At 39.3% G+C, this 13,767-nt stretch overlaps 2 protein-coding genes across 2 annotated transcripts; one reads left to right on the forward strand and one right to left on the reverse strand.

Moving 5' to 3' along the window:
- The first annotated feature begins 377 nt into the window (after nt 1–377).
- Nucleotides 378–5,655, forward strand: sprn (shadow of prion protein). The gene is made up of 2 exons (XM_036547073.1): nt 378–681; nt 3,599–5,655. Exon 2 carries the CDS (start codon nt 3,614–3,616, stop codon nt 4,028–4,030), a length of 417 nt encoding a protein of 138 aa, XP_036402966.1. The 5' UTR covers nt 378–681; nt 3,599–3,613; the 3' UTR covers nt 4,031–5,655.
- A 1,805-nt stretch (nt 5,656–7,460) lies between these two features.
- On the reverse strand, nt 7,461–13,440 carry mtg1 (mitochondrial ribosome-associated GTPase 1). Its single transcript, XM_036546953.1, has 11 exons — nt 13,286–13,440; nt 12,859–12,923; nt 12,132–12,236; nt 11,950–12,036; nt 11,632–11,688; nt 11,249–11,339; nt 11,007–11,068; nt 10,740–10,836; nt 10,117–10,198; nt 9,894–10,006; nt 7,461–8,115 (listed from the first exon to the last, which is right to left on the reverse strand). The coding sequence occupies exons 1-11, from the start codon at nt 13,386–13,388 to the stop codon at nt 8,018–8,020; spliced, it is 960 nt and encodes a 319-aa protein (XP_036402846.1). The 5' UTR covers nt 13,389–13,440; the 3' UTR covers nt 7,461–8,017.
- Between the last annotated feature and the right edge of the window lie 327 nt (nt 13,441–13,767).

Consider the following 13,767-nt stretch of genomic DNA (forward strand, 5'->3'; position numbering starts at 1 on the left):
TAGCATAAATGTGCTGTAAATGAGTCTCTGGTAAAGAACCGTAGAGGGTAAAATTCAGTGACAGAATATTTCAATAGATTGTCTAGGATTTCTCCTGAGCATTGTCCGAGTGCACCCAAGCGGGAGGCTCTTCACAAAGCTCAGACACTGGATCAGAACAGATCCAGTCATCATCATCACTACAACCATCACCAACAAAAGCACAGATCACAGTCACCATTATCATCATTACAGGCATGCATGCACATTCATTATCTTACCAATATAGAACAGTCTCACAGGTCAAAACAAAATTATTGAGGAAAGTTGTAGGATAGCCAGATTTGTGGAGGTTGGTAAGTGGGGGTAAATTTATTAATACAATTTACAAGAAACCCGAAATAATTATATAGGCTATCGTTTGCGAGCGTTCGGGAGGTGGCGTCTTCCGTGTCACAGGGGTAGTTTTTTTTAGGTTTGGAAGGTAATCCTTACACAGTGCTCCCACAGATTATTAGAGGAGGAGTGGCATAGTTTCGGAATCCCAGATATGCTCAGGTACACGGACACGAGCCTTTGCGGTTCCAGCTCATCTCTGAGGACTCACGAATAAACCGTTTCGGGGAATATTGGCCGGATACAAATTAAATTGCCTACACGGAAGTAAACAAAACACATACGGCGAGAGCATCAAATCCAAGGGTGAGTTCTTTGCTTCCATCCTTGTTTGACGTGAAATATGCAATATTGGTTTGCATTCGATTCTAATTTGTTATTTTCATTCGAGATTCTATCTGATTGTTCAAAGGAAATATTGCGCTAAAAAGATTATGCATTGTTTGCAACCATCCATGGATTTACAACACAGAAATGGCGATCATGCCAACTAGTCTCGTCATTTCATGCAGAGAATGGGTGTTATATGTATATGCTAGGCTAGTAGAGATGAGACATTTTTAATATGAACACAGGCGTGGTTGTACAAATATCGCAAATAGGCTACAAATACGGTGGCTATGCATTGTTAGCTGAGTAAAACTGTTGGTTACAATATTAGTCCTGTATGCAGGCTCACAAGGAATTTATTCTCATCAATGGTAGCCCATAGTAACAGGTAATTTTGACAGACTGTATTAGTGCACACATCTCTTGCATAAGAAATATCAACAAGGGTTCCATCTTAGACGTAGGCTACAGAACTGTCGAATACATCTATTTCATCTTATGAATAACATCAGTGCTTTTATTGATAGCGTTTTAATGGCAATCGTTCGGCATCATGCGAGGTTTAAACTGTGTGGTAATTACTGAGTGGACCGCTTACCAAATACATCAGTCAGTCCAAGAAAGAGATTTTAACAGATTTATCGATAGCCTGATGGCCTTTTAAAAATCAGTGCTGTAATCTTACTTCCAATTTACTATTATCAAAACAAAATTTTGAAAAGCAGTCGCAATGTTGAGGTATCGTAGTCGTTAAATACCTAATTATACCATATTGAATAATGAATGAGTCTTGTTTGACCATAGCCAGACAATGCGGTTGTAATTTTTCAGCCAATGAGGTTCTTTTCTAGCATTTTGTAATACACAGCGTGCTCCCTTTACTGTGACCTATTTTGAGCATGGCTTGTTGGCACGATATGCTGTTATCCGTTTAAAGATATATTTTATATTTACCCGAAAATATATAACACAATATTCACAACATAATCTATACAGTTCAGTACACATCTATACCTTCCTCGAATGCACGCATGTAACGTTAATAAATGCTTCGCTGGATGTCAAAGTCCAGGAAGAGCTCCAGTAACCCTAACAATCTGCAACAGTTTTGGGGAATTGGAGTTATTGTAATAATTAATTGATTATTAATCTTCCAAAGCACCGTAGTGAGATGTGGGAAAAATCAGCATTAAAGCAGAACACACACACGCGCGCGCGCAAGCGCACGCACACACACTTACATGCTAAGAGTGCTCAAACTAGTGTCAGTGGTCAGATATATTACCTCTTTTGGGCCATAGATAAAATTAGCAGACAGATTATACAGTCCATGAGATATCCAGGTCAGTAAATATGAATTCCCATACAATCAACGCAATAAACAATGGCTGCAATTGATGTGGGAATAGGGGTACTTACATTTGGCCTGGGGATTGATGAAGGGATTGGGGCCATGAGCCAAGGTTGTTGACCCACCCTCGCATCAAATGGACATGATAAACAGGGTAAAGAAAGGGAGAGATGGGGTGGATGAGGGATGCCAAGGAAGAGCTGGAAAGGAGGAAATGGTAAGTGGGATTTTGTAGGCATGGATGGTACCAGTTTGTCACAGTTTGGTTATTTGTGTCTGTATTGTTTGAAAAGTTTAGTCCAAAATCTTCGTATATTTGTAAATTATACAAGACATTATTTGTTTTAATATGCATTTTTACCCTGCTCTGAAAACAAGTATCACTTCTATCTCATGTATCAAAACTGCATTTGTTTTAGTATTTGTTAAGACTGTTTATGATAACTATTATCTATGCTGTCCCAAAATGTTATATAATTGCATAATTAAGATGAGTGTTTTATTATTTAGTATTTTTTCACCATATTTCTGGCATTTAGTAAATATTATTTATTTTGTAAATATTTCATGTCTAATCAAATGTTTCAAAAATTTAGAACGTGTATCAAATAATAACCCATAATAATATAGTGGATGAAAAGATAATAATTTGAAAATCCCTGGAAAACACCACAATGCCAACCTTCCAGATAGTCAAGACCCTTAAAATGACACTAGACAGTGATCTGAAATACACAGACCACACAGCAGCAGTCAGTGGGACCTGCAGTTTCTTCCTAACAAAAGAATCTACCCCTTCTTTACCAACCCATCTCCTTATCCAAGCCCTGACTCTCTCCTCGTTACCCTTCCTGCATATGCCATCAAACCCCTGAAGCTCACTCCGAAAGCTGAGTTGATCCCTGACGTCCCCAAAGTCACCCATGTCTTGCCTCTCGTAACCTTGCATTCATTCATTGCTTTCGGAGTGAGCTTCCTGTGTCTGTCTTGACCCCTGTATGGTGGAACACACTTCCAGTTCCAGTCAAAAAAGCTGAGACACTGGCCATCTTATGTCACAGAGTGAAGACCCACTTCTTCAAGCTACACCTCAGACCCCTTATCCAAGTGTAGTTTTATTCAACTTATGTGTAATGATATATGTGTAAGTGTACTTCAGAATTTTAAGTAATGAGATATAGGGGGTTTACTTCCGAGTATATGTTAACATTGTACTTGGAATGGTATAGTCCATAGGCTGTGCACATTGCATTGCATTTACGTGTCAGTCAAGGTATGCACAATCTCAGTGCTATGTTTAGCACTAGCTTGTTTATATGTGGTTAGTGGTGTCTGGTTGGTGCAACTTCTTTGGCCACTTAATTAAGTGCACTGTGTAAGCCGCTTACACAAACGGAGACCTTTTCACAGTGTCTTTTGCAATGATCTGTAATTTACTTATCTTAAATCATGGGTCCTTCAAAAGGAGCTGTGTATGGGTATGCTATGGGTAAAAACATGGAGGAAAAAATGTTGAGATGATTTGTCATTCATTTCCCTTAGAGTCGGTTTTCCAGGATGAACAGAGCTGTGGCCACCTGCTGGATGTTTATTCTGCTATCCGCCTTCTTCTGCGAAACGGTGATGTCAAAGGGGGGGCGAGGAGGGGCCAGGGGTGCCGCCCGTGGGAGCGCCCGCGCATCTCGCACCCGGTTCAAGGCCCCCCGGCGGTACAGCTCGTCGCCGGCAAGGGTTGCTGGGGCGGCGGCAGCCGGCGCGGCAGTGGGCATGGCCGCCGGGGGATGGTACGCGTCCTCCAGGTACCGATCGGATGACAGTTCCGAGAGATTCATCAGTGACAGTCAGGGGGGCAACAGGACGGACGGTGACTTCTACAGTGCCCGAACGTCAGCCTCCGCAAAGCACGATGCTTCACTCATACCCGTCCTGTCTGTGTTGTGTTCGATTAGCTTGCTGAAGTATATCAGCCTCTGAGTATGAGTATGAAGATACAAAATAGACATACATTGTGGGTTTCTTCTTTCTTTCTTTAACACTTCAGCTCAGCATCATTCTTAGAACAAACAGTAACACTCTACTTGGGGTCTAATGTGGAAATTCATAACTTAAATACCACATAACGTGAGGCTACTTCTTGGCAGTTATAATTATATTATATTGCAATTATGCAATACAGTACTAAGAATGCTCAAGACTCCCTATTTATGAAGAAAAAGTAATTTGGAATTTGATATCTGGAGGATAGTGTTTATAATTTAGTGCAGTACAAAGTAAATTACATTCAATTCAAATGTGTGCTATGAGAGCCACTGTAAATTCACCATGAATGGGATACATTACTAGGTGTCACTAGGTTTGCACTGAGAGAGTACACAACACAACAGGCACATTGATGAATACCTATGAATTTCCACAAAAAAAACTATTTTAAGTAAATGCATCACAATTTTTTTTATTTTCATACTATACACACCACATAATTTGCTTGTTAGGTGAACAGTGCTCTTTAAGTAAACAAATGGGAATAACGTCTATTTGTAATTATGTATTTAGTATTAAGACATGTCACTGCCTACTTGTAATTTATGCCACGGTCAGATTGAATTCTGAGTATATTTGCTAAGGGGATACAGTCACTTGCTAAAAGGGGATGCCAATACCACTTACTCTCAGTCACCATTTATATGTCTGTATATATCTTTTGTATGTCTAAACCTTGGAGCTAACTTCTACTCCACTCTTAACAGCCCTTCCAAACAATCTAAATTCTGCCCTTACAGCTTCATCTCTACCTCACAATGAAGCCATGGTACTGCAGTTTGAACCTCAGCGTGGCAGGGTACATGCTTTTTGTACCCCTGGTATAGAAACTTCATTCACGTGCCCTTCAAAGGCCAGATTAACATTAATTACGTGCAGTATGTAAAAGCCAGGAGGGTGAATAATTGTATTGTATTATGCATCAGTCGACAACCTGTTTAAGACAATCTTAAATTCTTTTTTTATGGGCAAGGAGGGGTTATCCACAGCCAATCCAGTGGTGCCCAGTGGAGATCTATATGTTCCTTGTGCATTCCAGCTCAGGTCTTAATTGTGTAATCACTCATATATTTGGAAGTTGAATCACCTGTTTTTCTATGAGTCAGTCAGCCACAGGCTGAAAGGCATCTTGAAGTCCTTGAGCACTACATATCTCTGGGTCAGGGAGTGAACCCAGATGTTTAGTTGATCCCACTAAAGGCCCTCTTTAGTGTGTCCTTACCACCTTCGATCTGTTTTGTGTTTACATGTCTGATATCACCGATTACAATTAAATGTGCCAGGCTGTAACCACTGCCACTATGAAGTAGCAGCATATCATTTTGGGCCTGGTTCCCCATGCAATATTTTGTCCTTAAGTTACAATAGCAAAGTTAAGGAAAAAGTATATTGTGCTTAAACTCGGCCTTAATCTACTGAATAGCATGTTCCATACTTTATCAATAATGTCAGAAATAGGGCACCTGCTCATTGCTTGTCCTTTCCTCTGAATATTGTCTTCTAAACATTATACATGGTAGAATGCAATGAAACATCAATAAGAAGAGAAATCCATAAATCCAAGAAACCTTCCTGAAATACAGAATTTACATTAAATGTATTGCAAAATCTATTTAGAAATTTATCATAATGCTGTTTGCACATTTAGTATATCCAAACATCAAGTATATTTTGTAAGATTTACATGTAATCTATTTAGATAAATTATATATAACTTCTAATATTTACAAATAATCACATTGTAAGAAATTAAAAAGTGTTGTAAGGTGAGAGTAAGTAGTTTAAGATGACAATTGTTTGCTATTTAAATGCTTTGATTACAATAGAGCTTCGATCACCCAGTTCATGTTTGTATAACAAGAAGCCCAGTTTTGTATTTTATTCTTTTACAAATGTATTCAATTTGCCAATTTATTAATAGGTGCTCTGTTGTGGATAGAAATGATGATTTAAGATGTTGACAAGTGTGAGTTCAGTACCATTTAAAACAATTTCATGTGAACATTTGTTGTACTGTGGTCTAAATGTTTTGTAAAATACATTCTGAACCCTGGTGACATAGAATGTCCTTCCTGTCCACTTTTTCTCTAAAAAGACCACTTGATATCAAACACTTCTATCCCTACTATTAACATTCATATTATTGTTATTAAAACAAGCCTTTTAAAAACCCCAACTGTAATGAATTAAACATAGTTATATTTCAAGGCACAATAATATTTATCCCTATTCTAAGTATCTGTTTTGTCCAGGTGATTCTTATTTTCACAGCATTTTGTATATTTGTTTTGATTTAATAATGAAATGGATTCTTTTATCTGAGAGGTGTGAAGTGTTTGGATTGGTCAAAGAGGCTGTGCCAAGGCCATGTGCGACTGTCCACCTTAGAAATGACATATATTCACAGAACTACACATCTTAGTGGTTTGTACAGCCAGCCTTTACAGAGCTAAAATCATTAAAATCATCAGAACCTATGTTCACACCCTCTAGGTCAACTATGTCCCTCTCACCCAAGCCTGAATTCAGTAGATATTTGCACATATCATTGTCTTGGTGGTACACCTGGTACCTTCTTTTTGTCATTTTGGTGACTCTGAAACTTACCAAACTGTGATTGAAAAGACAAGAAAAAACACTTGCATTTAATTCAAATTCAAAGCTAAGGACAATCTGGTTGAATCCAGGGGCTAGTTTTATTTAGCAAGATTCAGGGTTTTAGCATGGCAAAACATATTACGACCAAGAATTGATTAAGGGGTTGTCAAACAGCACACAACCTCATTTTGGCATTCATTAATCAAGCATTTTATTCACAAATAAGAAAATATGTGATGTCTCTAACATAATAAACCTACCATTCTATTTTTTGCATCATAAATTGACTGACTTTGTAAGTGCTGAAGTTTGCAGTTGCCTATGCCCTAGATTTAAGAACTGCCCCTTATCTTTAAAACACACACACTTAGGACAATTTGAAGGATGGCCTGAGTAGGCAGGTACATCTGCAGTTCTACACTCTCTGTGACCCCAAAATCAGTTATAGCTTGTGAAGGTATTACAGCTCTGGGAGTGGAGAGCGAGGAACACATTCTGATTTGACTGGAAAGTTTAATCTTGGGTATCAGAATATATAATGAAAATCCAATAATCTGCAGAGCACTACACCTTACTCACACAGAATGGGGTGGAGGCAGACTTGGAAGATTCTATTCTATTACACAACTATGGGAGAAAAAAAATCATTCATGCATATTGCACTACACAAGTGCTTTAGACAATTTTTATTTTTACATGTTCACCCAATCTTTCTTTGATAAAGATCTAGAAAGAGAAAAAATGGGATTGACCTATGGCAAATGAGTAGCCCTGGGATTATTGTAGAAAGCGAGTGCCTCATATTCTGAGCAGTATTTAACCTATAAAATCAAGTATCCTCTATGAGCAACACCAATATCCTTTCACATTAACTTTGTGAAACAGCATCAAAGCCTACAAAATCTAGTGATAACACAGGCCATGGTCTGGAATAAAGATTCCCATGCTCCTTTGCATTTACAGTTTTGCCCAATAACTCAATAATACCCTTAATGAATTTAATTTACTGGACCTGTTAAAAGTACACACTTGTTGCATTTGTTTTCACTTTCCAAAGAGGTGAAATTCAGCTGTGAATATCCAAACCTGCCATAACTCATCATGGTATGACAAACTCTCCTCATGGGCCTACATCCCACACACACTGACCCGAGACAGGGTTTTATAAAAATAACACCTTTTATTATTGCACTGTGCCTCAGCGCAAATGTGTTCCGAGCACTATGTACAAGGTATTTTAATCACGTGGCCATCTCGTGCTGAATGGGGACCTTTTAATGGTCGAGTCCTCTTGCTGCTACTGTGATCAGCAGGGCAGCCCAATCAGTCCAGCATCACTCTGCCGAGCTCGCCTTTCCGGAATGCTCTGATGAAGTCGTACGCCGCTGCGGTGTAGTTTGGCATTGTGATGGTGATGTTCCCTGAAAAATAATAATAATTCCCACCTTGTTTATTTCAAATGGTGGGGTTGGGAGACTGAGTTTGTATCCAGAAAGCTGCAGTTTTCAAGAGAGTCTGGCTGCAGGCTCCACTGGTGGGACATGTCCTACCAGTGGAGGTGGCAGTCAGTGGAGGTGGAAGTGACGTAACGTGACGTGTTTTTTTTCCGTGTTTTTCATTGGTCAGTCGTGTTCGGAGGCTTGATTGGTCACAGAACAGTAGTGTTTATACAGAAAAGGGGGAAACATTTAAATCTTTAAAACCTAATTTTAATCAAAATGTATTACCAATAAAGATTACTTTTACTTATTAGCATGGACAATTGAGGAAAACATGTCAGTAATCTGTTACTTAAACACAAGCATGCAGATAATTAGGTTGTTAGCGAAACATTTGGGAAAACACAGCAACAACAATGACATTGCAAAGTTGCATTTCCCAGACAGTGCCGCTGCAATTTAATAAAGCCAATTTCTGCTTGTGGTTTTTGAAAACGCTGGTTTATGGGACTACAATTCTAGTACAGAGCGACATTTCTATAGCATCAACAATGTGGGGGCGGAGGGACGACACCATATACAAAGTGTCACTTTAACAAAAGCACGCAGTTAGTCGGCTTATTAGCTGATGATGTTTTAAAATGAAATGAAAAGAGTTGTAAGCACAAGAGCAATGACAATAATAATAATGCAACAACACGACCTTACAAATGCATAAGGCAAGCATTGCTAGGCTACCAATAGCCATTGTTAGGCTAGCGACTATGCTCCTTTTCCCCAAATTAACTGATAAAAACACTGGAGACTATCCTTCATGTCTAGCCAGCAATTACATGAGACATGACATGGCCAGTCAGGCGATCAATAGAAACTAAGCACAATTACTCTTCATCTCCGATTAAAAACATTGAAAATATCGGCTGTTACGAGGTAAACCGAGAGTCTCAAGCCTCAGAACACAACTGACCAACGAAAAACACAGAAAAAAACATGTCACGTTACGTCATTTCCACCTCCACTGACTGCCACCTCCACTGGTAGGACATGTCCCACCAGTGGAGCCTGCAGCCAGACCCTTCTCGCAGGTTTGGATACTGGGCGGAGCCCTGCTGCTATACCCCTGAGCACGGTAGCAGGCCCAGACTGCTTTAGTTAACTGCTATTTGCATGATGCATACTCCACATATGCAAAGACAATATGTCAAATACAAGGTCCATAAGTCACCACGGATAAGGGCGGGTATTGAAATAATATTGTAAAATGAGGAAAAGACGAGCTGATGCAACTTAACAGCAGAGCAACACATGAAGAAAGACATAAAGAGTGCAAAAAGTTGTGTTGGCAAGTCAGTAGGGGGTAGACTTTTGGATGTGATGTTAAACTGAGGTTCTATCTGGCCATCTAATAATCCCCCAATTTAACTGACTAAATAACTCCTTCCCTCTCTACCTCAGTTGATCTGTGGTGAACCTTCTGGTGCAAAGTGACTGCTGTGCATCACCCAGGTGGGTGACACACACTGGCGGTTAATGTGAGTCAACCTCATTCACTGTGAAGTACTTTAAGAACCTTCAAAGGTGCTAGACTAGCATCATCCATTATTATTATTATTATTATTGTTTTTGATAAAATACAGTGTGTATACACTGTGCACCCATAAGAATACAGAAAACATTTGGCAAGGATGTGACAGTTATATTGGGGACCGTGTAGGTTCAGCATAGCTGCATATGAAAGATGGACGAAGGGACTAGCTTACCTACACCTGTGATGGCCTTCACCCTCTGCGTTTTACCCAGCTTCACAGCAATGCGTTTGAGGACATTCTGAATGTCGTCGCAGGGCTCTCCCAGCTCATACTTGTCCACGTAACTGGAAAGACAGTGAGAATTCAGTTCATCAGGAATACCAGGTGTAAAGCAACACGCAACTACCTTCTAGTGTTTAAGAGTATAAGAATGTCTTCTGAGGGGAAAAATTACCTGAATTTTTCAAGTCTGTTCAAGGAATAGAGTAAGTAGTCTGCAATGATGTCTTCACCAACTAAATGATCCAATATCGTTCCTGCAAATGGATATTTGAACCAAAATGTGTCATAATTTACATTACATGACAGTTACTTGCTTGCTTACTTCCAACAGTGAGTCAGTGCTTTGGCTATTTGGGATTTGTTTCATTATTGTACATATGGAAACTGGAAACAGGAAACAGTAAACAGATTTATACTGACTGTTGAGGAGTTTCTGCAACATTGTCTCTTTTCAAATTTCAAATTTAAAGGATACATTTACCCGGGATTTCAGTGGGGTGTCATTCAAAATGTAGAGCAGTGTAACAAAACCCCATTCTAATAATACTAATTCATACATTGCATTCAAAGTGATTTCCAGAGTAGCCCTGAGCTGAGATGAAAAATACAGTAAACAATATAAGAACACAATGAAAGCTATAGTAATAAAGACACAATAAAAGCAATAAAAAATAAGAATAAAATAAAATACACAGCAGGTCACAAAGCCAAAGTGAATAACAATGTTGCATAATGTATATGTCCAATAAATCTAAAAACCAGGAACACAGGAAAACCATGTTACCAGATGCTTACCGCACAATGCTAACTTCATTCCTGTTTCTATGCTCTCGATTTTTGGAGGGAGCACTCCTGGGGTGTCGAGCAGGAACACAGGAGGCCTTTCACAGACCTGTGTGCACAATTTAGGGTATTGGTGACTCCTGTTTTTACCAACGCGGAGACACACAAAACTGACACAGCAAACCAAATGATCCCATTTTGTCCCCCGCACCATCTCCAATAGATGACACTGCAGTCAGAGATGCTTCAGTTAAGAGTTCTAAGTTTTTAAATGCTCACCTGGATTCTGGTTAAGACTGCCTTGGTTATGCCAGGTTCACCTCCAACTTTGGAAGCTTTGCCTTAAATGGAAATGTTACATGAACAACTTTATTCTCTGTACTTTGCAATGAATACATATTTATTATGAATCATTATAATTTCCAAATAAGTTAGCAGAATGTTCATTGTGCAGATTGTTTGAGTATGATGTATGAAATATGTTAGGTAAAAGGTCTGACAAAATCACTTTCTTCACATACCTTTTTTCAAATTAGTTCTTCTTAAGGCATTAATCAGTGATGACTTCCCAACATTTGGTACGCCTATCACCATCAAGCAATAATTTATGTCCTACAAAGCGTATAAACATGATATAATAACAGAACACTTACAAAAGAATGCTACAGAAAGAACAGAAGACTTCAAAAAAACAGTGTTTCACAAGTACTTACACAGTGAATAATTCATCCAACCACCCAGGACACCAACTTCCACTTGGTGTGGCTGACCCAATTATACAGTACTAATTCATAACATATTTTGCATGTGTTGGATCAAGGCTGAATGTAGAATAAAACCAGCAAGCTAATTTTCCCATCAGGGTAACTGCATCCCACAGCCTGCCCACCCAGGCAAACCTCACCTCCTCCCTGTGAAACCGAGGCCTGCTCTCGATGAGCTCTGTCACAAGGGGAACTATCTGGAAACAGAGCACAGGACTGCATGATGTTATACAGACAACACATTCAGTTGGTGTGTGGGTGTGTATGTATAAATGGCACAGTATGACCAACTGAGCACTTCCTCATTTAAAACATAATTTTCAAATGTTATCTAGCCCCTCCAGGCAACTATGTTAAAGCTCAAATCCACCATTAAATTATAATCGTATGGTAAACTGCTATTGTTTCCAGTAAATGGCCCTTTCTGTCTTTAAGGTGCTTCTCTCCTCCTGTGTCACCTTCTTGATGCTATCGTCGATCTGCCTCAGGCTGTCTGTGAACAGGACATTCTCCACACCATCTTTCTCAAGTTGTTTCAGAACTTTCTGCCAAGAGAAGGAGCATCATCAGGGCAAACATGTTTCATGCATCGTAACAGACGATGCCCACATCAAACTATGGGAAGAGTCACTATTAGTACCTGCTTGCTTGAAGGATCTGCTAGGTCCATTTTATTCAAAATCAGCAGATGTGGTCGGACATCTAAACTCTCCTGAAAGAGTGGGTTTCTCCCAGAGAATGGTATGTAGAATGTAGTTAAAGAAGCATCTCTTAGTAGGATAAGTAGGCCTATCTGCCATTCAATATTCAGTTATAATTTGGATCATTCCATGAGGAATGAAGTTTGGTCTAACATTCTTGGATACCCATACTGGGTTATTCTGTGTGAAATCAACTAGAACTCTTAAAAAACACGAATCATTTTTTGAGTCAAAGTATTATTAAGTTGCTATAGTTTACAGCTGTCCAGGCTGCCTTTCCAATATACCTTCTGATTTACTTAGTATGCAGACACAGCCCGTGTTTCACATTAAAGCTTTCGTGTTTCTCAGTGCATTTGTGGCGTTTAAGATTTGTTAGGAATATATACTGAGCCAGATACACTGAGGCATTCCAAGTCCTCCAGTATGAAAGAAGATGGAAGCTTGTAGGTACTGCGCTCGGCCTTCATCACAAATTAAAGTAACTCCAATTATCTTCTACTCTTTTCAGAACTAAATCAGAATAAAATCCTTTCACACAGAAAATGAACATTAAAAAATCATTTTTACGTGGCTAATGGAGGCGGGGAAGCTGACGACCAAGCGAAATGAATGCAAAAATTGCGAAATCAAATAGACGCTACAACGTCGTTCATCAAAGGATATTCTGGCATCGTGAATTTCTATTATGCAGTCCACTTTCTTCAGATTCGCTTTCATCTGTTTCATCCCTAAAAAAGAAAACACAAAACGACTGAATAACATTAAGACCCACTTTGTCTTGTAAACTAACTGTTACCAATGTCTTGCTTGCCTGTAACTATCCATTCATGCTTAAAAAGACATTCCGTGTCTCTATGGTGTGTTTTGCAGTGCGGACACAATGGGGAGGTCAAGAGTCAAGAGGAGCATTAGGCTCCAAAGAAACAAAATGTGGCCAAAAGAACTGCCATCTGACAATCCGCCGCCGATTTGATCACAATGTAAAACCACAGCCTTTGCCCAAACTAAATACACTAAGGTAGCCAATTTAGCTAGCTAGCTAACTGTCACTGGCTGGGCTAGTTAGCACACGCGTAAGAACATAATCTACCTTTTGCCATATGACCAGGGAACCAATGGGCAATTTCGCGGTCACCGAAATCGAAGACGGCTCTGAATTTAGAAGCATTGCGGAGTATTTGTTGTAGTCTCATTTTTTTTTATTGAGATAAAGTTTCAAGACACTACTCATGCCGTTGTCACATAATAATACTCCCGGACAACATCGTGAATTGAAAACCCGCGTTCCTTTTTAAAGTGTTCCCCTGACGTTGTCGTTTTAGCCGGAACAATGCAGCTTTCAAGGCCAAGGGTAACGCGTCGTGTATTTTCAACTACAATTCTATTATTACTTTCAAATCGCAGTAATTAAAATACTTGTGTTTTGGTCCTATTTTCTTTTTCCTCCCCCATGTAACTCTTCCAGAGTAAATGCAATGACCCACTTGTGACCATACCTCAAAGTCGACAGCCATTCAACTTGACAGCCTTTTTATTTGCAGATGTCTCTCTTCTTCAGCAAATTTCCATTGA

Source organism: Megalops cyprinoides, chromosome 15, assembly GCF_013368585.1.
Source record: "Megalops cyprinoides isolate fMegCyp1 chromosome 15, fMegCyp1.pri, whole genome shotgun sequence".
NCBI lineage: Eukaryota > Metazoa > Chordata > Actinopteri > Elopiformes > Megalopidae > Megalops > Megalops cyprinoides.